This window comes from Ciconia boyciana, chromosome 6 (assembly GCF_034638445.1).
Source record: "Ciconia boyciana chromosome 6, ASM3463844v1, whole genome shotgun sequence".
In the NCBI taxonomy this organism is placed as follows: domain Eukaryota; kingdom Metazoa; phylum Chordata; class Aves; order Ciconiiformes; family Ciconiidae; genus Ciconia; species Ciconia boyciana.
Window position 1 is genome coordinate 69,131,156 of NC_132939.1, and position 25,764 is coordinate 69,156,919.

Below are 25,764 nucleotides of genomic sequence, written 5' to 3' on the forward strand. Positions count from 1 at the left end.
GGGCTTGCATGGCTGGTTTAATCGGGAGTTCTCTGGGATGTTTGGTGCTTTTGAATCCCAAATTATGGAGGTGGCAAAAATGCCCCGTTCCATTTGTAACTGCTGATGGGATGCGATCCCTTACTCAGTTCCAGACATTACACAATGCACTGGGTGGTTCTGCAACTGGAGCTGCCAAGCAAATGTCTCCCTGCCAGTTCAGTCTTTCCAGACTCCAGCCCAAGTCTCCAAATCCGGCCTCATGATGAGGGTCATTCAGCAGTTCGTTCTTCCTGTGAGCCACGTTCCCCATGACAGCTGTAACACTGAACTGGTAACACGCAGGGAAGTTGGAGGTGTAGGATGGAGAACTGCCACAGCACAGAAATTCCTGGATCAAACTGATTCGCCTCTTCCACTGCTATGCCGTAGGATATAACAGTAATATTTTTCTTGCCCTGGATGGCTGGAAGAAATACATTTAATGAGCTGGTCTGGTTGCAGTCCAGTTGTAGAACACCAGATCCATGACTCTCAGTTTGAGAAGTACAGGGTTACAGTCCAAATAGTTTTATAAACTGTTTTTGAAAAATGAAACACATGTTTTGTCCTCATTTCAAACAAATACACAGTATGTAACTTTTCCTTTAGTTCCAGCACCTGCCTCAGTTAACCAGTAGTAACGTTCTGCCAGCATTGGACAGCAAGAAGTACTGCTGCAAAACAAGGAAATCAAACTACCATTTCCCTAACATCTAACCGGATGGCAGATTAAAAGCTATTTATTGTTCGAAGTTCAAGTCAATCAGAATTTATAAAAGGAGGATACGTGGTGGAAAACTAAATGAATACATGTTATGACATATACAAAAGCGGTCTGTAATGTACACTGGGTCACTACTGGAAGGAAAGTGATGCAGAGAGAAAACTCCAAGCTCACGTTAGTCAGTGTTCTGCGTACAAAGGAAAATAACATTTGTTTTGCTTTAATTCATGATTGCATACTGGTTTGTGATGGTATACTGGTTCAGGATTGCTGCAACCCAGTGTTTACAGTGTGAATTTAACAACTCTTGCCTATCTATCGCCTGTATTTCAGACTTGGCAGAGGAACCGCAACTTTGCCAAACAAATCAGAGCCCCGCTGTGTCAAAACAGCACTGCTGCTTTAGACTGGGGCTAAGTCACTGATCCCGCAGGGAACTGTCAACGCATTGCCTGGGCAAGCAGAAGACAGATGGGTGTGTTTGTGGAGCCAAGCCTGAAGAGAGGCTACCTCGCTGCTCCAGTTCATTATAAACCTGCTGAAATAGCACCACTGTAGGGCTACATCTGTCTTAAGTACTGCATTTATAGCTCACAAAGTATTAAAAGTACTGGTAATGACTTAGACTTAATGGAAGGCTCAACAGGCACTGTTGAGAAGAACAGGAGAAGAACTGTTGAGGAGAAGAACCAGGAGAAGAACATTTTAGTAGTAAAATCTGTTGTTTCTTTAGCCTTTTCAGAGTTTCTCCTGCCTGTTTCTTCCTTGCATTATGAGGCTGGTTTTATTTGCTGTTTTATTTGGTTTTTGTCAGTAGTGAAATCACTTGCCTGTAGTGTTACAGAAATTGTTTCTATCATCAAAAGCAATTCATGACTATAATTTATAACATTGGCCAGACGCAGGCAGGAATTCTACCTGAGCATATGTATTAGAACGATCCTTGGGTTTTGTGTAACCTCAGGATGTAATATTGTGTTGATTTTGAATAAAAGAAATGTAGCTTGTTTCTCCAATTTACTGGATGTGTTTTACTGTATAAAGTTTTACTACTGAGCAAGGAACATCATCTTTCTACTTGAAACCTAGAGCAAAAATGTTTTCTTTTCCCAGTACTAGTCTGCGTTCAACAACAGTAAAGGTGATTTCGATGGGACAGATGCCATATCCTCACAGAGCGTGCCTGTCTACCTTTTATTTCGTATTACAATTTAATATATTTTAATCTTGTACGTTGCATCCATAGGTAGTTTTGGTTACACTCAGAAAGTTTTATGTTCCAGTACTTTCTGTATGGATATTCAACCATCTAATCCTGTACCTGTGCAAGGTACCGCCGCAGCCGTGCGCTGTCTGTGAGCAGTAGATGGCCCGGCAGTCAGCCCCTGGACACAGCCCTAGGCAGGGCAGGCTGGAGGGAACTTCATTTCTGGACACGGTTCCTGCCCACTCCGTGCTAGGAGATACCAAGAAGAATCAGCCCCACGATGCAGTTGTGCAAAATGTCATCCCTTCCGGTGCTGGCACCATTTCCTTCAGAGGCCAAGATGACAGTCGGGGGTAAGAAAGGAGACTCTCAGTTATGCAGAGGTAGTTGTGTCCGACACATTACTCTGAAATCCACTTTCTTGGAGTCGTCACCTACCGCCTTTCTCTCCCCTACCACCAAAGCTAGGAATTTGGCTAAAAATGCTATATTCTTCCTGAGGATGAATCATTCTCTTATTTAGCAGGAGTGATATGGATGCAACTAAAGAGGTACACAGAACTACTTTTTAGTCCCTGTCAGCATACAGCAAATGTGTGCAAGGGCATATCTTCTCCACAAACACAGCAACGTTCAGTTCCTCAGCTCAGTGCTTATGAGAAGGTTAGACTGCCTGTCTGTAGTTCTCTCCATTGAAAACAAAGGCCATGCGAGTCAAAGCGTGAAGAACAGAAAAAAGGCCCACGAGCTATTTTATTAAATCGTTACCTATTGTCTGGGCGAGGTTCTCAGAGCAAACAGCTCTCCTTCCCACAGCATCAACAACGTGTAGTAAAAGGGTACAGCGCTGCTGTTTCACAACACTGATGTTCTTCCCACTGTTGTTTTGCACAAGAATTTCTGTGCAATGAAATATTTGAAAACTTCTAATTGGTGTATTAACAGCTTCCTATAAAACCAGGAAAAAAATGACTGTGCCCAGAAGCCTACCTTCTCTGTTGTTGATTCACCATATAGTTTAAGCTTAATAAAGCTTAATTGCGTAAAAGACTGCATACAGCTTTTAAGGCTGCATTGCGAGAGCTGGGCCTATTTCCATACCTGGAAATACAGTAGCGTCTACAACTCAATTTATGCAACATATGGTAAATACTGTGAAATCAAATACATCTCAATTACATGCAGTTGTGTTCATTCTAAATCCAGCTCCAGCTCTAGGTTTGGCAGTGCCTGCTGAAGGATGTGAACAGTAGTTTCTTTCTCTCTTATTCCAGGAAGGTCACTCAGATACAAATATTCCAGGTTCCTATAAATATTTAAAAAGAAAAGTCAGCAACTGCTCTTTAACTGTTGACACAGAAATTAGACAAAGGATTATTCTACCATAGTTATTTTGAGTATTTTAAAAGGTTACTGGTTCTAACGGAAGTTTTTTTCTGAAGTGGCTGCTTAAAGTTTTTAGCTCACCCTAAGTTCAGTCCTTCTACACAGCTTAAAAAGAGATCCTGGACCCCCCACATCATGAAGCTTCCTTTATATTAAATAGTATTTAATAATTTCAATAGCGATTTAGTAAAAGTTATTTTAATGTAAATAATAGAGTCATATAGAAAGTCCCTTAATAATAACTTTCTGTAGGACGAAACCCAAGTCACCACATCACCCATTTGTAGATGTCTGTTAACTCCGTGTAATACTAACCAGTCCCGAGTTACTTTAAAGGTGCCGGTTCCGTAAAGCACCTACGGATGCGCTTCAGAGCTAGAGGTACACAGTATCCAACCCATGCTGCTTCCCATGCCTGAGCACTAGAAAACACGGCTCTGCCCTAAGACCTTTCAGGCTACAGGGAGCACGAGAGAACCCAGTGATAGGAAGCAGTGTGAGGTGTAGAAAGAGAATAAAAGTCACAGGACACCGTCAAAGCCTGCCCTGAAAAGGAACTGCAGCAGGGGGTCAGTAGAAACCAAGGGGATCATCAATTACTTCTTCTCAAGCAAAACCCACCTGGCGCGCCAACATGAACGGAAGCTGTGCGCGTACGCTGCTCTTGCAAAGGTTGGGTGTTGGCAGAGAGCACGTGTCCTGCTCTAATTTGTGCAGCAATCAACACTGTGTAAGTCGCTTCAAGTGTAGATGGGAGATGCTGCGCTCAACTCTGAAGGCAGGAGCGCAACTATGGAGTCACGTACTGCAGCGGATGATTCTGGCTTTCTCAGCTGCAGGCCTCAGTGCTACACAACTCCCTGACACCAGCCTCAAAAGGCTAATTAATAGGGGTATGTTAATCCACTTGTCTTTTCAGAGCTATCCACAACACTGTCTTCAGCAATGCTTGAAGAAACATTTCCTGCAGTGGCAGTGCCATCCCTCCCAGGCTGTCATTCAGGTCAGTCCCCAAACCCAGCCATCCCACAGCCCCACACGCGCCTGAAACAGCCCAGAAACATTCAGACTTTAGCCCTTCAGTCAACACAATCCCCAAACCGAGGGGTGGTAACAGCTAGGGAGCAAGAAGACCTCAGCAGCTCACGTACGTCAGCTTGTGAAGTGCAATTATGCCTTTATCTGTGACATTCCCACAGGAAATGATCTTCAGCTGGAGGAGACTCTTCTGTAGATTCTTCGTCTCGCTGAGCCTCTGCAGACACTCGTCCTGTATGTAAATACACTTCTGCAGCTTGATTTCTGTAACATGTTCAAGACCATCTGGAAAGACAAAAATGAGTACTTGCTTCAGAATACCAGGAACAACCCGTACTCGTTAAGTTCTCACTCGCCAATTTAGTAACTGCCTCCAAAACCAGGCAGCAACATGCTCCTCTATACAGTGAGGCTGTAACGCACAATGAAGCTCCAAAGTCCCTTTATGGGACTTCAAATATATGAAAACCCCAGGGTCTGCATCCTTTTGGTAATATTCTAAGAGCTTTGACACGGGCAAGTAACAAAAAAAGCTCTACAAGTTTGGGAGATTAACAATGACTCTGAATTAGGAACATAATAATGCAGGAAATTCCAGGTCCACTGCCAATAAAAAACCAAAATGGTCTGTTCCCCATTTGGTTTTTGTTATTTAAAGGAGATCTGAAACAATCTCTTTTTTATTTTGTAAGAAACTGAGAGCTTGCTGCTTTGTTTTTTGTTGTTGAAGGCATCATAAATGCCTGGAGAACAAGCAGTATTATGACTTCAGAGACACCAAAAACATCACTTGGTTTAGAAGAGAAAGAGTAGTAGCAAAGTAGTGCTTTTTGCTACCAACTACTTAACTATGAACTCAATGAAATAGCAAATCTTTGTCACGCTTCCTTAGTGCTACTGTCACTTTAGGTAAGGGCTGACGAAGTTCCCAATCTCTTTCTGCTTCACACCACACCTCCAGCAAAATCTTGGGAACTGCTGAATATTTGTAAAGCCATTTTAAGGAAAAAAAAAAAGATTTCAAAAGATTTCTTTATATCTTACTAAGGAACGAGACAATGACCCGGTTATTCATATTTTGATGCAACTGAAAGAACTAAGCCCATTCAGTATCATCTTTACACAGCTGTCTTCATTACCCAAATAGTCAAATCCTCTGTACATGATGCAAGAGTCAGTGGCATTAATTGCTTCTATCTTGTATTTCCCCAAGGGCCCCGTTGGGAGGCCGTTGTAGTCCTGCTGCCATTTCTGATAGCCTTGATAGCGCACCAGGGCACCACATCGCAACAGCCATTCTGAAGCTGCCCTGTCAGGGCCAACAGCTTGTATACGCTCGTAGTCCACTCTGCCAAGACAGAAAGAGCATTCACACGGTTTCTATAATGTGGCAGATGTATTGTCGTTACAATAATACTACCGCACAACAAATGTTTGGGTTTGTGCATGATAAGATGTCAGAAAAGTAAGGATATGATTTACTGGAAGTGGTTTACGTATAATTATTTGGATTGTGCTGGTTCTTAATCAGTCTGGCATCGGGTTTTTTTAAACTTGTTTTAAATGGCAGTTACTTTTGGTAAAAAAAGAAAGAATACAAATGCAACTCAACTTGGCATGTGTTAACCCTTCTAATTGATTGTTTCCTTCCATGTCTGTAAGGAGAGATAAAAAACGCCTTTACCCAGAGTAAGGCTTTACAACAATTGCAAATTTGTCCCACAAACATATTTTCATTATATAAAAACTGAACATTGCTGTCACGTGCATGTCATTCCTGGAGCCGCGTTCTCAACAATTACAGTATTTCAAAAAGACACACTTCAGCAATTAGTTAAAAACCCTGGATCCATTCAGTTAAAGGATATCTTAGCAATGCCAAAGACAGAAGCAGAGACCTGGAAGAGACTCCTGTCTGGTTAAGCTTCCCACCCCATTACAGCAATCAGCTACACCATGCAACCCTTTCCACAGAACTAGAAGACATAAGGCAAAACCATTCGCTGCTGGCAAAAGTTACGGGCAGGGATAGTTTCACAGAGAAAGGCTTTACCCTCCTAAAAGTAAACGTGAAACCCTTGTGTGGCTGAATCACATTGTAACGATGGGTTGGTTAGACGCTTTTCTGAGGAAGTAAAGGGGGCACGGTTGTGCTACTGGCTTAAATGCAGTCGGGGGTCAAAAGAAGACCGGCATTTAGGGAGGGAATCCACATTGCTGGCTTGCCACGCCACCTGGGCAGGGGAGCAAAGCGCACACCTTCCTCTGGAAGGCCACAGCTTAGTGACTGGGAACGGGTTAGGAACAACCGTTGCCGAGCACGCAATCGGGGGGAAAAGAAGAGCACCGATAATAGCAAATGTTCTCTCCAGCCCCGGGACTGAAAGCTCCCTGCTTCACAAACCGCACAGTGGGTACCTGGGACCCATGACTTGACTTGTGCACACCCGAGCACTCTTACTTGTTGAACACGGCATTCAGCCATCCCCAGAAGTGTCTGCAGGCGCCCGGCGGCGGCAGCTTGCCTAGGCTGCACACCGGCTGCACCAGCTTTCCCAACAGCATCATGTTCTTGAAGAAAAGGAGAAAGGGGAAACGGAGATGTTATTTGGAGTGTCAGCGCCAGCTCCTGAAGCAGCAGGACGGGCGGCCTGTAGCCGGCTTCCCCTCAAGGCCTAACCAGGTCTGTCAGCCCAGCAGGAACCACGGCTGCAGGGGGAGCCCCGGGGATCAGCGCCCTGAGGGGAGGCCCCACCGCCGCCTCTGGGCTCGCCGCGCCGCCGCCCTCCCGGGATCCCCTCCCGCCGGGCTGCCTCCAAGGCGTCAAGCAGGCTAACCCTACGCGGAGGCCGACCCGACCCGGCCCGGCCCGGCCCTCCACCGGCCGCCCCTCACCGCCGCCGCGGAGCGGGCGCGGAGGAGGAGCCCGGCCCGGTGTGTATCACCGCCCCCAAGATGGCGGCGGCAGCGCTGCTGCGGCAGCGGGTGAGCGGCGGCGGGGCCGCGGCGCCGTGGCAGGCCCAGCGCCGCCAGCGCAGGTGAGCCTGCGGGGCGGGAGCGGGGGCCGGCCCTGCGTGAGCCCCGCCGCCTCCTCCTCCTCGGCGGGGCCGCGTAGGGCCCTGCCCGCGCCCCCGCAGCCTTTCCCTCACGGCGGGAGGGCGGCCGCGGGACGGGACGGGACGGGACGGGACCCTCCCCTCCCCTCAGGGTCGGGGCGGGAGGCGGGCTGCCCCCCCCCGGGCAGAGAAGCGCGTCCCCGCCAGAAGGCTGTCGGGGTGAGCTTACGGCCCTGTCTGTCTCCGTGCAGCACTTTCGACGTGGCGGTGGTGGGCGCGGGAATCGTGGGGCTGGCCTCCGCCCGGGAGCTCGTCCGGCGGCACCCCTCGCTCGCCTTCGCCGTGCTGGAGAAGGAGAAGGAGCTAGGTATGGTGCTGGCGTGTCCCCCTCAGCCGTGTACTTGGGGTTACCTGGTGTCAGTCTGTCAGAAATCTCTCCTGAAGCACACTCTTGCCAAAACCTCAGTATTTCATGAACATACACGTAAGGGGAAGCTCAGTTTTTGGGTAGGCGAGCAGCCGTGGGAGAGCATCTGCCCTTGTCACCGCAGTGGGTGATGGATTCCCACCCCCGGGAAGAGCATCTTCCTTTCCAGGCACCTCCGGCTTTGTCCTGAGGTGGGATTTTTTCCTCCCTTCACCCAGGGACGCATCCTTCAGTGGAGAAGCAGAGTTGTCATCAGTCTGTGCTTCACTGCTGGGACTTCAAGTTAGGACTTCAAGTTAAGAAAGACTGAACATTGCCGCTTCATTGTTTGAAAGCGGCAGGTCTTACTGGCCTGGGGCTCCAGCGGCAGCAGGGATTTTGGGGAAAAGGACAAGGAGGGTGAACAACTCAAGGAGCAGTGGAGATTGCAAAGAGACGAGGGCAGGTCTGGTTTAGTGCTGCACAGAGCAGGAGGCAGAGAGGACGAGCTGAGAAATGGTGCCAGGACGGCTTTTTGGTGGGACGTGAGGAGAAGGGTGAACAGCAAACAGTGATGGCTGGTGGGTAGAGAGGGAGGGTTGGGAGGTAGAGCTGCTTAAAAATGTCTGGGAGCTGCTGGTCTGGGCAAAGTCTACACCTGTCTGTTAACTGCCAGAACTGTAAACCGCAATAATTTGCCTCATGTTTCTGGATATCCTTGTACACGGTGTGCAAGGTGCTGTCATGGCAGGTCGAAGGTAAAGAACTAACGCAGGGATAAGTGGGAAAATATCACTAGTTATTGACCCAGCATTAGCCAGAGTAAAATGGCACAGCTCCCAGTGTTGCCTGCTTACACAGGAAATCTTGGGGCACTCTGCGCCTGGGCATCTGTCCTGGCTTTGAAATATGAAAGAATGAGCCCTGTTGCTTCATTGAAGGCTTTTCTGGCTTGCTCAAGTATGAGCACAGGCTCATCATACACAGTCTTTTCACACCAAGTGCTTGTGCAGATATGTAGTCACTCGGGGTAGGCAGGAGCAACCCCAAGGGATCACATCAGTGGCTAACTCAAAATAAGACCTATGAGCCCAAGCTCTCGCTTTAAATAGCTCCATCAGCCAGGCTATGCATTGCTCTTGAGATGTTACATGTATGATATGAAGTGGCTTTTTATCCCCAAGATGGGATATACATGAAGTCCTTAACAGTTGTGTGAGTGCAAAGCAGGAATGACCTTTGGGAATCAATGTGTTAAGAGGGAGAACCTGCCTGAATTCCTTCAATAAAAATGTTTATGATATTTTTCACCTCTATTTTACTTAGTTACAAAGAGGAAATAGCAACCCAGTCCAGTTCACAAATACTTGGAAAGCCTATCAGGCCTGCCAGCACGTCCAAAGAAATTGAGGATTGCACAGACATTATGTTAGATGGGGCCTTTAAGGATGCCTTTCATTTTAAAAATTGAATTTCTTAAAATTAATTTTAACATGTAGAAGATTTTGATTGACTGGCCTGCAGTTGTAGCTCTTGGAGGAAAAACTTATTTATTTTTTTTTCTTTTTTTCTTTCCCCTGTTGATTCAACACATTGCAAGCTGTGATGGTTTATTATTAACTAGGTCTTGCTGTGTCAGTATTTTTCTAGCCTTTTGAGACTAAGGGAAGAATTGTTTGCTCTGCAGTTACCATATTTGAGCATCTCTTGTTATAATGCTGATTTAGGGCAGTACCTCAAATTGCTCACTCTTCTGACAGCTGAAGTAATTAAGGTATGAACCAATCATGGGAACATATATTTTAATAACGTGTTTTTCTTTCTATTTAGCTCATCACCAGAGTGGGCATAACAGTGGTGTAATTCACAGTGGAATTTACTACAAACCCGGATCTCTGAAAGCTAAGCTGTGTGTGCAGGGTGCAGCCCTCTGCTACGAGTACTGTGACCAGAAGGGAATACCATATAAGCAGTGTGGGAAGGTATGGGAACTGCTGTGTGTTCTTACTTTACCTTTGGAAACAGACTGTATAATGTATGTTACAATGTACAGTATAGGCCTGGTTGTGGTCTTTCTCCCAAGAGGTGAGTTTCTGCAACACTTACTACCTTAAGGGTGAACATGCCTTTTTGTTTCCTTCTTTCCAGCAACTCAAATCAGTTCCTTTTCTGAGCCTAAAAAATAATTCAGGTACCTGAAATAGCCCAGGTAACGGTGGAAGCCAGGCCCCATGGAGGGGCACTTGTGTAGAGCCACTAGCTCCAAGGAACACAAAGGCTCTAGGTATGTGCATGCCATACTTCTTGGCATATCAGGCTCTGAAAAGACACGGTGACTTGAAAACAGCTCCAGATGTGACCCAGCTACATGCATTTATGCCATGTTACATCCAGCTAACACAACCGGAAATGCTGAGGACAGAAGAGTGGCTGTACTGATTCAGCTTGGGGTCTGCTCCACCCTATATCCTGTTTCTGGAAGTGTCTATAAACAGAGGCCCAGGAAGGAATGAGAACAGGACAAGCAAATTATTAATTCTCCCAGCTTCCAATTATTTTCAGCTCAGGTTATTTTCAGCTCAGGTTATTTTCTGAGCCTGATCTGTTTTGTCTGTAGTGACTCTCAATGGCTTTGTCTTCCAAGTGTTTTTCAACCAAAAGCTTTTGCATCAGAGCATACTTTGAAGAGCAGCTCCAGAGATCAACAACCCACTGCATGAAGAGTTACATCATTTTGAAACTGGCTCCTACAAGCTTCATCTGATGGCCCCTAGCCCTTGTGTTGGAAGAGGTGGTGAACAGTTGATCTATGCTCGCACTCTCCAAGTTGCACATAATTTATGTCCCCTCTTTCCCCAAAGTCTTACTCTGCTCAGTCATTCCTCTTAGAGAAGGTTTTTCATGACTCTCTCCAGCCTGTCTTCATTCTCTGAACTGTTTCTAGTTTAGTGCATCTTTGATACGAGGTGAGGACCTCAACTGCGCACAGCATTCAAGGTGTGGTCAGACTCTGGATTTTTGCAGTGAAATAGTAGAGTTCTCTGTATGATCCTGTATCCTTTTCCCAGGTGTTCCTAACATTCAGTTTAGGGCTTTTCAGCTGTCACTAGGCATTAAGCTGATGTTTCCACAGGATCATCTATCCTAACCCTAAGATCTTGGTCCTGAGTGATAACTTTGAATGAGGATTCCACCATTTTATATGTGAGGCTAAGACTGCTTTTTCTCTGATCATCATTTCACATTTACCTGCATTGCATTTCATCTGCCATTTTTAGTCGCTTGTTCACCTCGGAAGGTCCCTCTGCAGTTCTTTACAGTCAGCTCCTGTCTGAACTGAACTTGAGTCACTTCAAACCATCATCTGACTTCCTCACCTCCCTGCCCCTTTCCAGGTTGCTCATAAACATCTTGGAGAGCATGAGCCTTTCTCTTAAAAGTGCAACGCAGACCCTATCTGATGTGACAAGCGCCGCTTCAAGGCCTCCTAGCTCAGCACCCGCTGAGAGCTGGGTGCAATTCTCTCCCAGCTCTGGGTGCAGAGCAGAGATCCCTGGATGTGGCAGTGTTGATGGGCCCTGCCCCAGTGCGGGTGGTGTTCGTCCTGGCCTGGCTGTGCACAGTGCTGCAGCGCTGGTCACAAGATGGCACTGTGGATTTGTGCAGCAATACACCTGAAGTTACAAGCCTGCTCTCAACTCGAAGCACCCAGACGTGTGATGCGCTCTGTAGGAGTCAGTTTGGGCTTGGGCAGGGCTAGCGCTGACCCAGCAGCATTGTTGGTCCTTTGCTGACACCGAATTTGTGTGCTTCTGCATCGCCTTCCCCAGCAGTGTTTATTCCAGGGAAGGTGATGTTGAGGCTTTGCAGCTAGTTTTACATAAAGCAGCCCCAGGCTTGGAGAACTTAGTGTATTCTCAATGCAAAGATGCCTGTGTTGCCAGATCTGAGCTAGGCCTGGGAGTGGTATGGGCTGCGCAAGCCTGGCACAGATAATTCATAGTCTGGATAAATCTCTTGTGATAGTTGTGAGCTAACTACATGGTTAAATGGAGTGAAGCTGGTACAATTCAGTTTAGATGCCATGTCAGAACATGTCCTTACTCTCTTATTGAGATTGTTTGAGATTTATAAATCTTGGGTGAAGTTCAGTTCTATTTTTGGAAGCATGCCAGTGGCTCTTTAAAATCATATTATCTTCTTTCACATTCAGATTTGTAGTCTCATAGTACTTTTAGTAAATATTATCCATTGATAGTAACTTAAACTACAGTTTACTATTTGTTTTTCACTCCCCTTAATATATTAGTGCTTTCTCAGTAGCAATAGGTATTTATAGAAACTTGTGCAACTAATGGCACAAAGCACATTTTTCCCCCCTTGAATTATAACTCACTGTTCACTCATTCACTATTGCTTGCTTGTTAGCTTGGGCCTGATGCCAAACCTGAACTGGCTTTGTACAGTTTGCTCACTGGTGTGCCTTGTTATCTTTTTCTGAAGCTAATTGTAGCCGTTGAACAAGATGAAATTCCAAGACTCAAAGCTCTATATGAAAGAGGGCTGCAGAACAACGTCCGAGGTCTGAAACTGATTGGAGCGAAAGAAATACAAGCGAAAGAACCCTTCTGCAGGGTAAGGGATTTGCTTATTTTTACTTGGCATGTAAGATCTCGGTTTCCCAGGTGATGTTATTTTTTAATTTAACATAAATATGTTTCTGGCCTTGAGGTAATTTGCATGGGTGACAAGTTCAAAAGAGCCTGAAAACCCAGAAGAAATGTAATTGTCAACAAAAATAAATGTATCCATTTATTGTTATTATTAAATGTATATTATTAAATGTATTTATTGTTATTATTAAATGTATCCATGTAGCTCAGCCCAATCCTTCATATGCATTTGCCATTACATACACGTCAGGCCAGGTCTAACGCAACATAAGGTGATCTTGCAGAATCTTTCTTGGTGACACTTACTTTCACCTCGGGTTTATCCCGCTCACCTGTTCTCACACTCTTGCTCGTCAGGTCGTAGGTCATTAATTCTCTGTGTGCTGAAGTCATAAAGAGCTGCTGCCGCACTAATTGCAAATGATGTGCTGGCTGTTTCATAAGGTCCAGCACTCACAAATTAGAGAGCAGGTAATCCATTTCACTTGCAGCCTACAAAAGGAATTGGAATTATTTGAGTCAAAGTAGGAGACTGGATAGTCCCTTAGTCCCTGGGCAGGGCTGAATTTATAGGCAAATGGGCAGAGCCTACAAGCTGTTCAAACTTCATTCTTTTCCCAGCTTTACACAGAGGTGTTCTCCCTGATGCTGAGGAACAAAAAACCAGTTCTCCCACCAATGACAATGTGTGATTTTTATTTATTTATTTTTTAATCTTTAATTTTTTTCCCCTTCTCCTTGCAGGTGTTACTTGTGTGTTTGTGTGGTTAATAGGCAGATTTTCCTTTGCCCAGGTTAGAGCTGCTATATCTGAGTTTATGCTGAGATGATTCTGCTCCTTCCCACTAGAATTATTTAACTTACAGTAAAGCTTGATAGTGCAGCAATGAAAATTCCTTCCCATCTGTAAGGGCGGATTTGGATTGAGCCAGTTTCAATCCAGTTGCTTCCTACACGTGATTGTTAGGTAGCACTGTGTTTATTTTCACAGCAGGAGAAATGCGAGTAATTTATGGAATACAGGTTTGTTGTTGTTTAGTATATCTTCGATTGAGAGGAAAATCTGGGTACAAATTCCCCATGCTGTTTCATCTGGCAGCTTGCTATTGGTGTAGCTGCATGACTGCTTATGAGTGGTTGTAGGGACAGACAAAAATTTTCTGGATAGGAATCTTTTTTTATCTTTTTTTCTCATAAACATTTTGTATCTGCTCCTTAAAACATTATTTGCATGTTCAAGATCCAGCTGAGCATTTACTTCTGCAAATGAGTAGATTCAGATGGGTTTTACTTCGTTTGCTTTGGTTTCCTGAGCTGAGTCCTTTCCTTGTAAGCAAAGGGAACTTGAATGGTGTTTATAAAACATTGCACTGTATATCAAGTGGGGAGGAAGGTTTGGTGTAAGATACAGTTTTACCGACCATTCTGGTTGTCTTGGGCATGTAAATGGCCCCTGCTATTGTAGTATCAGAGTGGCTGACAGTTTTTTAGTGTAGTTACACTTGCAGCATCTCTCTGAGATAAAGCAGTCCTACAATCCTTATTTTATAGCCAAACTAGGAAAATATTGTGATGCCATCTGGCATGATAAAAATTACGTGAGAAACCGAGCCTGTTATGTGAGAAACTGAGCCTTTTTGGTATAAAGATAGTAAAACATCTCTAAGAAACATTAAAAATTTTAACTGCACACTGGAGTTGAACCTTGCTTTCTGCTAGGACAAGTATAGGCGGTTGTCTAATTCAGAAGAGACTTTTCTCTGTGATGTGCAATGCAGTAAGTGTTGAGATGGTATCTTTTAGCCTCGCAGGAGGCATTGGCAACAGCCATACATCAGGTAGAACTCCCAAGCGCCCATTTGGAGGTGGAATTGCACAGTGCCTGGTGAAAAATTAGTACATATTAGCTGAAGCCAAGGTTAGGTAACCTGTTTTATCATTAAGCGCTCTGTCGAGAAGACTTGTTTATGCTGTAGATCACTTAATCCACTGTAAGTAGTTTTCACCATATTAGTTGTCAGCAAACACAAACACTGGAGCTGGCACATGGAGAGACTAGGAACAAGCAGCCAGGGATGGAGAGGACAGCGGTACTCCCTTCTCAATGGCAATGCACATTATTCCAGATGAAATATTATCGGTATTGAAGACCAAAGTCTGCATACAGCCTTCACTGTCCTTCTGCATCTTAATACTGTTTCAGGGTCTGATGGCCCTTGATTCTCCATATACCGGCATTGTGAATTATAAACAAGTGGCCCAGTCCTATGCTGAAGACTTCCAGGAAGCAGGTGGGACAATCCTGACTGATTTTGAAGTTACAAACATGGAGATGGCCAAAGAAAGTTCTTCAGAAAGTGAAGATGGTAAGGCAGTGTTTTGCCCGCCATTTACTACAGTCCTGCCAAAGATTTTGTTCAAAATACATTTGCTTTAACTGAAATCACATTTCTGAACCTTTCTGTCTCATAGGGAAGAGACAAAAGGCAAAATTATGTTAGAGTATTGAGCAAGCTCACTTTTTTTTTTCTCAGGCAGGTCACCCTTCAGCCTTTAATGAAGCTTTTAATGCTGATGGAAGAAAATGACAGTAAAAGAGACAAAGTAGATTGTTGTCTCCTATTAAAATCAGATTTAGCTGAATATTGCATGTGTATTCTTGTGATAGTGCGTTTTTTTTTATCCTGGAAGGCAGGTTGGATCAGTGCTGGTACACATAAATGTTATGTCCAGTTATGTCCAGCAATACCAGTTATGTTAACGGTAGTTGCTCCATAGCTTGGAGATTTTCCAGTGGAAGAACCCACTGGTTCTTCCAGTGGGTTCTGGAAGCGTTCTCAATAAAGAATGATTTAGAATCATTTTATCATCAGAAAGCCACAAGCTAATTTAGTAAAACAGGTGCAAGTCAGTTAATGCTGCACAGGAAATGTACTTGTTGTAACCTTTTCACCTTCAGGAGTCAATGTCTGGACTCTTCTTTGTGGGGGGGACACACACAAGTCGTGGCAAGTTGCTTGTTCAGCCAGCTTTCTGTTACATATTCTATTAATTCCTTCTCTTGTCTAATTCTATTACAGGACTGAAATACCCAGTCATTGTTAGGAACTCAAAGGTAAGAACTAAGTTGAAGATGTAATTGCTTAATAGGAAGCTATTTCTCCTTAGGAATTTTTGTTGAGTCCTGGTGGATTGATCAGCTCTCTAAAAAAAGTTAAAAAGCTGCTCTTCGGTAACATGATCACTGTCATCTGGGACTGCATTTATAAAACAATTGCGATCAGTTCTTAACAAAGCATATGAGCATGTTCAGATTTTACTGTGTACTGAGAATAATAATGAAAGTACAACTTTCTGCTGCCTGACATATGTTTGACTGTAAATGTCCCTTATCTTCTTTATTTGCACATTTTTTTGCTTGTTGTTTCCAAAGACTCCTTTTATGACTTATTAATTTGGTGAGAAACGCCTATTTTCATGTTTGCTTTTGGTCTTTGGCACCTATAAAAATGATAAGAAGGCATTGAGAATCATTTTATCATCAGAAAGCCACAAGCTAATTTAGTAAAACAGGTGCAAGTCAGTTAATGCTGCACAGGAAATGTAGTTGTAACCTTGTCACCTTCAGGAGTCAATGTCTGGACTCTTCTTGGGGGGGGGGGGGGGGGACAAAAAACCCAACCTCATTCCCCCCCACCCCCAATAGTTTTTAAAGTTAGTGCTGCTCCTTTCTTGTTTTATTTCTGCTCTTTCATTAAAAAGTAGCTTCCAGAATCTGTTAGATTCTCTCACCAAATACTGGTATTTTAAAAATTATCTTACTATTTTTATGGAAACATTTTTAGTTGAAGGAAAACCCCATAGTATTTGAAAACAAATACTGTGAGCTACATAGATAAGTAGATAATAGTTTGTGATTTCATTTATTTATTTAGATGGTAAGGTATTCAGACATTGAACAGCTCTCCATAACGGTGTGCTATGAACTTGCATAGCTTTCTGGATCAACTGCCGTTCAGTAGTATGCCCGCTCCCGGTGCGTGGGGTGAAATCTGTTAACAGCCTTGTTTAACCAAACGTATTGCGGCTGCTTGGCTACCCCACCTATCCCGCACCCGCTGGCAATGCACACCCGGCCGGGGAGCTGCGGGCTGGCCTGGCAGCAGGGCTTTGTAGGATGCGGAGATGAGGCAGTGCCTGGGGAGACTCTTGGTTTGCTGGAGGAGCGGTCTTTGACGCTGATGCGTTGGGCCTCTGCCCCGTACAATAAGCATGCCTGTGTAACGCACGAGGCTCTGTGTTCTGGGAATTGAACCTGAAGGTAGTCTGAGAATTGACGACATGTTTCTTTTTTAATTCTGTCTTTTTCTTCCCCTCCCCACCCCTTTTTTGTAAAGATCCTTCCAGTCCTACCTGCCCAATGAATTGCCATTTTAGGATGGGAATGAGACTCCATTGGGGGGCCCCAATGGGACTCCAGGGAATAGAGGAAAATATTATAAAGAATTAAATGAAACAATTAAATGTTTCTGCCTCCTTTTGAAAATATGGTTGCTTTTCTTTCTGGTCTTGACTCATTTTTTTTCAAGGCTTGTAGGTGATGGGTGGTTTTTTAGTAGATATGTTGAATTTTTGTGTGCTTTGGGTTTTGTTTTGGGTTTTTTTCCACAGGGTGAGGAAATCTACTGTCGGCACATTGTGGCCTGTGCAGGACTTTACTCAGACCGCCTGTCTGAGATCAGTGGCTGCAGCCCTGAACCTCGTATTGTACCCTTCCGTGGAGATTATTTGGTGCTAAAACCAGAAAAGTGCTATATGGTTAAAGGAAATATTTATCCGGTATGTACTCCCTTGTTTGTCTTTCACAGTGTACTCTAAAGAACTGCTAAAACTACAGAAATAAGGGCAGTATTACATGGTTATTTCTGTTAGACTGCAGGTAGTGATGCACAACATGTGGATGTAGATTCAGTTGCTTTCTGACAGGACAGCTTGTTTTTGTTAATTCTTGAGGAACAGGTAGAAGTACCACGTGGGAAATTATTGCCAGTCGGTTTTTTTTGTTTGTGTTCTTGTTTTTTTAATAGGGAAAGAATGAAACATTTAGCATGATAGCCATATGCCCACAAAAGCCTGGCTTCTTTCATTATGTTATAAAATCAATCTGTAGGCAGGATTCAGAAGTCAGTGAGGGACAACAGTAAATAATGAATTACTTAGACGTAGGGTTTAATCTTCTGTGCTAATACCCAAAGCTCGGATTTAGATATTTGCCCCTCAACCTCATCTTTGAATTAGCTTTACTTTGTATGACAAAAAATAGACATGGGAGGAAAAGGACAAGCTTTCTACTATCTATTATAGACAAATAGTGTGATGCAGAGGAGCAATTCCAGACAGAAAGTGAAGATAGCAAGCGAGAAGAGAGACTGTCTAGGGCAGCATTTTAGTTAATTCATGCAGTACGTTGAAATACCACCTTTCTGAATATGAACTTAGATTTGCCTGCTAAACACTGGAGCAGGTCGCCGTAGGGAAATTGTGGAACCCTGGGCATTGGATGTTTGTCTGACCTCTCCTCACCTGGGAATGATTCAGGATCCTGTCTTGGGATGGGAGGGAGGAACTGGCTGGGATGGGAGGGTACCTTCCAGCCTTGTTTCATGGCTGTGTAAGGATAGCTTATACCCTTTGAAATTTTTTGTTAATGGCCAAATATGGTAATAAGATTAGAAAATAGCACGACTCTTAGTGATATGTTACCAGAAATGTAACGTAGTTTGTGGAGTGGTTGCACTAAGCTTTGAAAGTATTAAAAGCAGATTTTTAACAGGAAGAACAGTGCACTGAATACAGAAAAGGAACATAATCTTGAAGCAATTTTTAGTCATAACAATACTGGTTTTTGAGAAATACCCAATACTTGCTTATTTTCAGACTATAACAGAGTCACCTCTGTAGCCACCTTTTCTAGACAGCTAAAGATCTTGAAGTGCCGGCTCATGAAGAGGTGTGCTTATTTAATGCTTGTATCTGCATATAGACAGCTTATTTCTGTTTCAGCCTTCACACACAATTACACTGTATTCCATTCGCAAACAAGAAAGAAACTGCAGATCCTTATTATTAGCATTAATCAGGCTTGCTAACTGCATGTTGTTTTGAGCAATACAGGAATGGTGAGGTTTTCCTAATATTTTATAACCTATTTTATTGCGGTGTAATTGCTATTGGTGAATAGCATTAGTGTGTCGTTGGTTTTGTTGTGGGTTGATTAATATCCTGAGAAATCATGTGTACTTTTTTTTTTTCTGTTGTTTCTTTTGCTTTTACCTAAGATGGAGTCTTCCTTGGCCCTGCTCTGTTCTTCAGTGTTTTAAATTAGTTACGTGCTGTAACTGCTCAATTAACAAGCAGAAAAACCAGTGCAGAAGCCAATTGTATGGTTATATGACTCAAATTTTGTTGTAGTGATTGGAAATAAAATAGCAAATTTACTTCCTTTTTCACTTGTTCATTTAAAAATAGTTATTGGGAGGACAACTCCTTTACTGTGTTTTGGTTTGTTTTATTCACTCTCTCATGCAATAAACTGTAAATGTCTGTATTTTCCTCCTCGCAAATGTTTTCCATGTTTCCTGGACGAGTGTGTTGACTTGAGTGGTTGCATGGCTGTTTCTCTCATCTGGTTTGTAACAGCTGTAATAACTGTTGTACCCTGCTTTAGGTTCCCAACCCTCGGTTCCCTTTTCTGGGATTTCATTTCACACCAAGAATGGATGGCAGCGTTTGGCTTGGTCCTAATGCAGTACTAGCCTTTAAGCGAGAGGGCTACAAATTGTTTGACTTCAGCACTGGAGACTTTTTAGATGCTGTAATGTACAGGTAATATCTTGTCTTTTTGTCTGCTGAACGCAGTTATTTAAACGTCAGCTTGAGACTCCATGGAAGCTAGTTCTTGTCAAAAAGCCTGCTTTTGCCAAGGTTTTGGTGTGCTTAAAGACAGTTGTGCTGATAAGGGTGGACTTCTCCAAGACACTTAACTTCATGTGATCTAATATTTGAATTTCCGTAAACTACCAAGACATGTCTCAGCTGGTCTGAGAATGTGGCTGCTCATCGGAAGGTACTGGTGAGCCATGTTGCTACTAGTGGAGCTCTTCCAGGATTGGTTTTGGTCCAATGCAGTGTAATATTTTAATCAATGTAGACAGTGTGATTAAAATACCTGCAGAGGATGCTTGTAAGAGAGAACACAGAATGGTCTGAATTGCTGTGTTAAACTTTATCAGACCATCAACATACATTTAAAAAATGCGCAAGTGCAAGGAAATTCGTTAAGGGCCACGAACACAGGCCGGAAAACTGTCTTAGAAAGCATGTCAGAGGAATTAGGAATCGTTGCTAAAATTGCAAACATAAATTAACAGAATATCTGTAGAAGTTGAGAGAAATCTTGCTTCCCTGTGAGGGGCTGGACAGACCATTACCAAGTGCTCAATTTTAGAAATTAGACTTGAAAAAGAATGTGAAAATATTGGGGAGGATCCAAGGAGAGGCTGAAAAACAGGTAAGGGAACTGGAAAATAGCTTCCTGACAAACAGCTCAACTTAATGCAGTTTATTAAAGTAAAGAGTTGAAAGCATCTTGATCATTGTCTATAGATTTTTATACTGGAAGACTTGAGGAAAGCAAAGCAAGCAAACAAGATTTGCAAAGACATAGCAAGATTAATTGACTGAAAGCTGAGGGGTTTAGGAGTGTGACGATCTTTGCAGAATGATTGTGGAAAAAAGCGTCAAGCGGCATGTCTGTCATCCCTCGTGCATGTGGGTTTTCAGTCTCTTGTCATTTGAATGGACCAGAGAAAAATCCTGGACATAGGAAGGACTGGAGTTCAGAGTTAATTCCCAAGGAAAGAATGTAAATGCAACACTACAGCTCTGTGAACAAGGTTTGTTGAAGCAGGGAAGGACAAACATATTTCTCAAGTAGAAAGCATGATCGGATTACTGATGTTGGGAAGGGGAACTTTTGCCATGTGGTTGCATTTGCTGCCTTCTTAGACAGTGTTAGTTTGACGTGCCTGCATTTATTCTTCTTCTCCCTGCAGTGGGTTATGGAAGCTTGCGCTGAGAAACTTGTCTTATGGACTGAGTGAAATGTACAGAGCATGTTTCCTTAGCGCACAGGTGAAGCAACTTCAGAAGTTCATCCCTGAGGTCACTGTCAATGATGTACTCAGGTAAAGAAAACTTTTCTTGTTAGTAACACCCAGTGGCTTGTTAAATCTCTTATTTTTAACAGTAGTAAATGTAGCATTAGCTTACTCCCTCCACCAAAATATGCTACCAAAGCATAGAAGCATTTAGATACTTTCTACAGGAAAGCTGTGAATATTGTGCTTGCTTGTGTATAGGCAAGTTTGATGAATATTTGTGTGACTTTCTACACTCTCCATAGGCTGAAATTCACAGTTGTGACATATTCATTAAAAAGAAAAAGTCTCTTTATCCTAGTGGCGCATTCAGTAGCCTGAACATAATCTGAGTTCACAAAGAACGCAAAACGCTAATGAAATTCAGAGAGTAAGCCAGACTGTGACTTGCTACTGAGTGAGTATTGACTTAGTTTAATAATCTCAATAAAATTGTATTCAGCTTCTTACTGTGTGGAGAGAGAAACTAATTGAAAGGAGTTTAGAAATGCTAAGGAACTGAAGAGACTTGTGAGGAAAGATGAGGCATTTAAGTACATGGAGGTGGGTTTAGCTGTCCAAACATTTGCAGGGAGAAAATCCAGAACAAGAAAAGCTCGAGCATGGTAAAAGGGAGTTATCCAGCTCAGGCAGTATACCATTGGCATGAAATTCATGTTTGACAAGGCTTGCTATTTCGAAACAAAGGGTTTCCTTTTTTGAAAAGACAGGGCATGTTTGTGTGTGTGTGGAGGAGAGTAACTTCACAGCCGGGAAAGAGAGAAGATCCTCTGCTTGGCTACCTGCCCTTGTTTTACGGTAACAACTGTGAGACACCTCCCACTCTGCCTCACAAGTGTTAAACTTCCCTGTGCTCCCCCAGAAGCCTGAGTGGGCTTTGACTCCACAGTCAGGAATTCCTTACTGTGTCCCTGGACACCTTCACAAGGTCAGAACAGAATTGATTTTCTGACTTCAGAAAACATTTTCTTTCTAATGGTGAGCTCCTCCTTTACTTCACAGGGGTCCATCCGGAGTGAGAGCTCAAGCATTGGACAGTGATGGAAATTTGGTAGATGACTTTGTATTCGATGGAGGCAGTGGAGATATTGGAAGCCGAATTCTTCACGTCAGAAACGCCCCTTCTCCTGCTGCTACCTCCTCCCTTGCCATCGCAAAAATGATTGCAGATGAAGTGAAGCGAAGATTTGAATTGTGAATGATTGACAGGTGTAGTGCACTTTGACCCCTCCTGTATGTGTAGCAGCTTGTCTGCATTGAATGAACTCTGCAGCCTTTAATGACAAAGATAAAACAGGCAACGTGTTGCTTACAAGACCAGCGCTGGTATAGCTGTGCAGTGCAAAGCCAGCATTTGAAATGTTTGTCTTTGCCAGCCCACAACTTCTCAGCTTCACAAATAAAGGCGATACAGTGCCTGGTAAGACCTGGTGCGGTACAGCCACCTGCAAGAAAGCAGCAGACAGCCCTGTCCACAGTAAAGGTTTGTTCCTGAGCAGGAGCAGCCTGCGGAGGGGCTGGTGCCAGGCGCAACGTGAGGGTCTCCCAGGACCGTAGTGGGCCCTGAGGTGGAGCAGGAAGAGCCTCTGTGGTAGGGTTGCCCACATGGACTTCCCGTGCCTGTGGTCTAAACGTTGCCTCCTCCTCGCACTCTGGAGAGGTGGTCGGTCCTCTGAAAAACCACAAGCATGGGGTGGTTCTCTGTGTGCTTTCTCTCTGACTCCATTTAAATGGGAGTCTGCAGTCCCCTAGCTTACATTAAAGTAATGGAGATAGAAGGATAAGCCCTGCTTAAGGGTTCTGCTGATATGGAATTAAGGGCTTTATCAGAGACTGAAAACAATATTCAGAGCCTTCTACTTGAATGTAGAGTATTTCAGAGAAAAATAAGCCTAACAAGGGATTACCCAATCCAAGTCAATTTAGATGTGCAATTCAGATACACTGTCTATCTGATCGCTGTCTATTTTTTTATAGAGCTGAAATTAAAATGTATACATAAACAGTCATTTTTCATTTAACTTAAATCTGGGAAGTCAGCACTGATCAGAAACTACTTCAGTGGTTTTGGGTTTTGGTTTTTCTTTTGCTTTGAATACTGGTAATGCAAAAGGAGCTTATCTTTGTACAGCATGTTGAGCAATCCAGTGGAAATGGTCTTTGTAAAAGCAAATGTGAAGGGAGGGAAGCTACAGAAACCTGTCGTAATTGAGTCATGCTGCATACTGCTTCCCTTGGAGCCCAAACAGCAATGAGTCAGGAAGGCTTCCTATTTCCCACATGGCTGGCAAGAGGGGAGCTTAGAAAGTGCTGGTTACTCTTCTGAACTCTTCCTGATATTTGAAGTTTTATCAAAGGTGCGCCTGGAAGAGGGTCTGTGTGGAGAACGTGCTTTAGACTATAGAAAGATGTTAAACAAGTTTGGTACTAAGCGAACTGAGTATCTCGGTGTGTTCTGCATAATTGCTACAAAAAAGAATTATGTGGCCCCAGGGACAAAGTACTTGAGAATACTTTTAAAGCAGATGTTCACAGGATGTTGGGTAATACAGATAATTGTGGGTAGTTTGCTACCAGGCAATTTGCCATAGTCTTTTTTTTTTTTTTCCAAGTTACTTTCTGTACTCCTCTGACATGCACAAGGGAGTGTGTTAGCACAGGAGGTCAGGTGTGCTAGCTGATGTTTTTACTGTACAGAGCTGAGCTGCTTTTGAGAGAGAAAGGGCTTAACCTGGCTTCCCCCCCCCCCGACATCTACTTTACTGGAAAAGTGACTCCCATATAAGGGCAACCTGGAAATTCAAATAATTAGCCCTTCAAAGAAAACCTTTGGTCATTATTCTTAGCCCCAATAGCACTCAGATATTCCAAATGGTAAAATGCCATACGGCTGCATAAAAGTTCTGTCTTCACAATGGAACAATCATATCTTCACTCCCTGCCAGAAGTGTTGCCTATCAACAGTAAATACTACAAAAGGATTGCAAAAACAACTTCCTCCCACACTAGGTGTGGCCCTGACATGTATTAACAGAATAAAGAACATTAAAACTTAAAGCAGTCATATACTATGGTGAATCTTAAGTCAGCACATTTAACTGTGCAGCCTGCTGTGCTTTTTACTCTCAGGAGGTGATTACTTTGGGGTAGAGTTTAACTGAAGCCTTTAAATTATGAATCTTTATGTAGCATTCTGTGAAATATTTATATTTTTAGAGATAAAGTTATAAACTTTTTTTAAAGGAGTAACTTCCGAGAATTATGACAATGGGGTTTCATACATAGATCTGTTTGCCCACGAAGGGTGAAAGTGTATGAATGTATTTTCTAAAAGTGTCTTAATTCACTTGGATGGCTTAATAACTGTGCCTTTCTCTATTACGATTAAAATAGTGTGGTGGTGTGGTTTTTTTTTTAATTGCTGTAAGGTCTGTGTATTTCTCCCGACTTACAGAAAAGTTTCACTGCTATTTGCTAATTCTCATCTGAATTAGGCAGGATATAGCTCTATATAATAGGAATTACTTTATTTGGGGGGGGGACAGACACATGACCAAACTTGCCTTCCTAAAGTACCTGTATCTTATCTGTGCTTATCACGCTTCACAGCTTTTTCTCACACAGCTATGTATGCAGTGGACAGAACTAGTCTTAAGCCTGATCTGGACCTGTAATGGCATGTGGAATGGTAATTCTTGAAATTCTGCATAAATGCCTTAGGACAGCTTTGGACAAACACAATTTATTCCCCCAAAGGGTCCCATAAGGTCAGTTCTAAACTCTGGGAAGAGTATGGCATATTATATCTTTTTCAAAATGTTGCAAAGAAGTGATCTGGTGCCACATGTCATGGCTTACCGGATGGCTGCTCTTGGGAAAATGAGCTCCTCTAGGGCACTTCGTTGCGTCCAGTCACTGCTGCTGCACCTTGGAGCAGTTCAGGCTGTCTGGAGAACAGAGGAATGTCACATCCTGAAGAACACAGGTGTTTTGGGGCTGCGGAGATGGGAATAAAGCACTGGGTAAGGAGCTCACCCAAGCTGGAACATGTGCTTCCAGACCAGGCATCCTGGCTGGCCGAACTGCAGGCTCGTGGATCTCACCACGGTTACCCTGAAGTTGCACTCAGGATTACCTTTTTCTTTGGGTTTGACGAACAAGTGTTTTCCTACAGAAATAAATATTTTGCTGGAAACCTCCCAGGCTGTTCTGATGTGGCAGGAAGGTTAAGACCACAGAGCACAAGGAGCTGTCGCTGCCTCGGCAAGCGCCTGTCTCCTCCAGGAAATCTGTCATAACAAAGGATCACACTCTTGCTGACAGAAAGGCCCTTTTTTTCTGATTTGATTTATCCACTCACTTTGTAGACAAGTCTTTAAGGGGTGGGGGGGTGTATAAGGCGTGAGATTTGAATACAATGCCATCAGAAGGGAAATGAAGGAAAGTTTGGCTGGAGCGGTTGTTCAGGGGGTGGAGGGAACAGTGTCAGCCAGCGTTCTGTGGAGTAGGGAGGAAAGCTGCCGCTAGATAGGGAGAAAAACAGCCTCCAGGTAGGGAGGCTGCTGTTGGCTTGGGCACCGAGCACCGTGCCACAGCTGCTGCTGGTGCCTTCTCCCAGGACGATGGTTCTGGTTGAGCCTTCCCGCAGGGTGAGGCTGTTTGCTGTAAGGCGAAGGGAAGCGGGAAGGTACGAGGGAGCCAGAGGCCCGGCACAGCAGATGGCGGAAGGGACGAGGGTGAACTGCTGTGAGCCTTTGCAGCCTCGCACGCAGGAGAGGGAGATGCTACGGGAGGGTAGCGTCCAGCATCGCTGCAACAAGCGGCTGCCTGAGTTCGGGGCCGTGGCGCGGTGCCGCAGCGTTGCCCAGCTCCAGGCCCCTTCCCCGCCGCCGGACGGGCGGGCTGTGGAGAGCCGGCTCTACCGCGCGGGGCAGCTGCGGGCCCTTCCCGCGGGGACCGCCCGGCGGCGGCGCGGCCGGCAGGGGGCGCCGCGGTAGTGGGCGGGGGAGGGCAGAATGGTGGCGGCCGCGCATG

General features: G+C 44.1%; 3 protein-coding genes across 14 annotated transcripts in view; 2 read left to right on the forward strand and 1 right to left on the reverse strand.

Annotated features, from left to right (window-relative positions):
* CDKL1 (cyclin dependent kinase like 1) overlaps positions 1-1,735 on the forward strand; it is an 18,858-nt gene extending 17,123 nt beyond the window's left edge. For 2 of the 3 annotated variants that reach the window (XM_072865341.1, XM_072865344.1), the window contains exon 9: positions 631-1,735. In XM_072865341.1, the coding sequence (XP_072721442.1) occupies positions 631-738 (108 nt within the window). In that variant the 3' untranslated portion in view covers positions 739-1,735. The remainder of the gene's footprint in view (positions 1-630) is intronic. The other variant, XM_072865343.1, reaches the window with a different exon arrangement.
* Positions 66-7,680, reverse strand: DMAC2L (distal membrane arm assembly component 2 like). Of its 9 annotated transcripts, none has more exons than XR_012043092.1 (6): positions 7,272-7,551; positions 6,838-6,947; positions 5,516-5,724; positions 4,490-4,661; positions 2,067-3,258; positions 66-445 (listed from the first exon to the last, which is right to left on the reverse strand). XR_012043092.1 is itself a non-coding variant. In XM_072865354.1 (6 exons), exons 2-5 carry the CDS (start codon positions 6,942-6,944, stop codon positions 3,144-3,146), a joined length of 603 nt encoding a protein of 200 aa, XP_072721455.1. In that variant the 5' UTR covers positions 6,945-6,947; positions 7,272-7,551; the 3' UTR covers positions 71-445; positions 3,132-3,143. The 9 variants fall into 9 exon arrangements, 8 of the variants coding, with proteins under 8 accessions (XP_072721455.1, XP_072721454.1, XP_072721456.1 ...); XM_072865354.1 differs by having other exon boundaries at positions 71-445; positions 3,132-3,258; XM_072865353.1 differs by lacking the exon at positions 66-445 and having other exon boundaries at positions 1,752-2,278; positions 3,132-3,258.
* L2HGDH (L-2-hydroxyglutarate dehydrogenase) lies at positions 7,294-24,163 on the forward strand. Of its 2 annotated transcripts, XM_072865340.1 has the most exons (11): positions 7,294-7,414; positions 7,684-7,799; positions 9,669-9,820; positions 12,342-12,473; positions 14,715-14,877; positions 15,592-15,626; positions 17,183-17,350; positions 19,239-19,396; positions 20,626-20,757; positions 21,437-21,528; positions 21,733-21,886. In XM_072865340.1, the coding sequence occupies exons 1-11, from the start codon at positions 7,332-7,334 to the stop codon at positions 21,747-21,749; spliced, it is 1,248 nt and encodes a 415-aa protein (XP_072721441.1). In that variant the 5' UTR covers positions 7,294-7,331; the 3' UTR covers positions 21,750-21,886. The 2 variants fall into 2 exon arrangements, with proteins under 2 accessions (XP_072721441.1, XP_072721440.1); XM_072865339.1 differs by lacking the exon at positions 21,437-21,528 and having other exon boundaries at positions 7,296-7,414; positions 21,733-24,163.
* Positions 24,164-25,764: the final 1,601 nt, after the last annotated feature.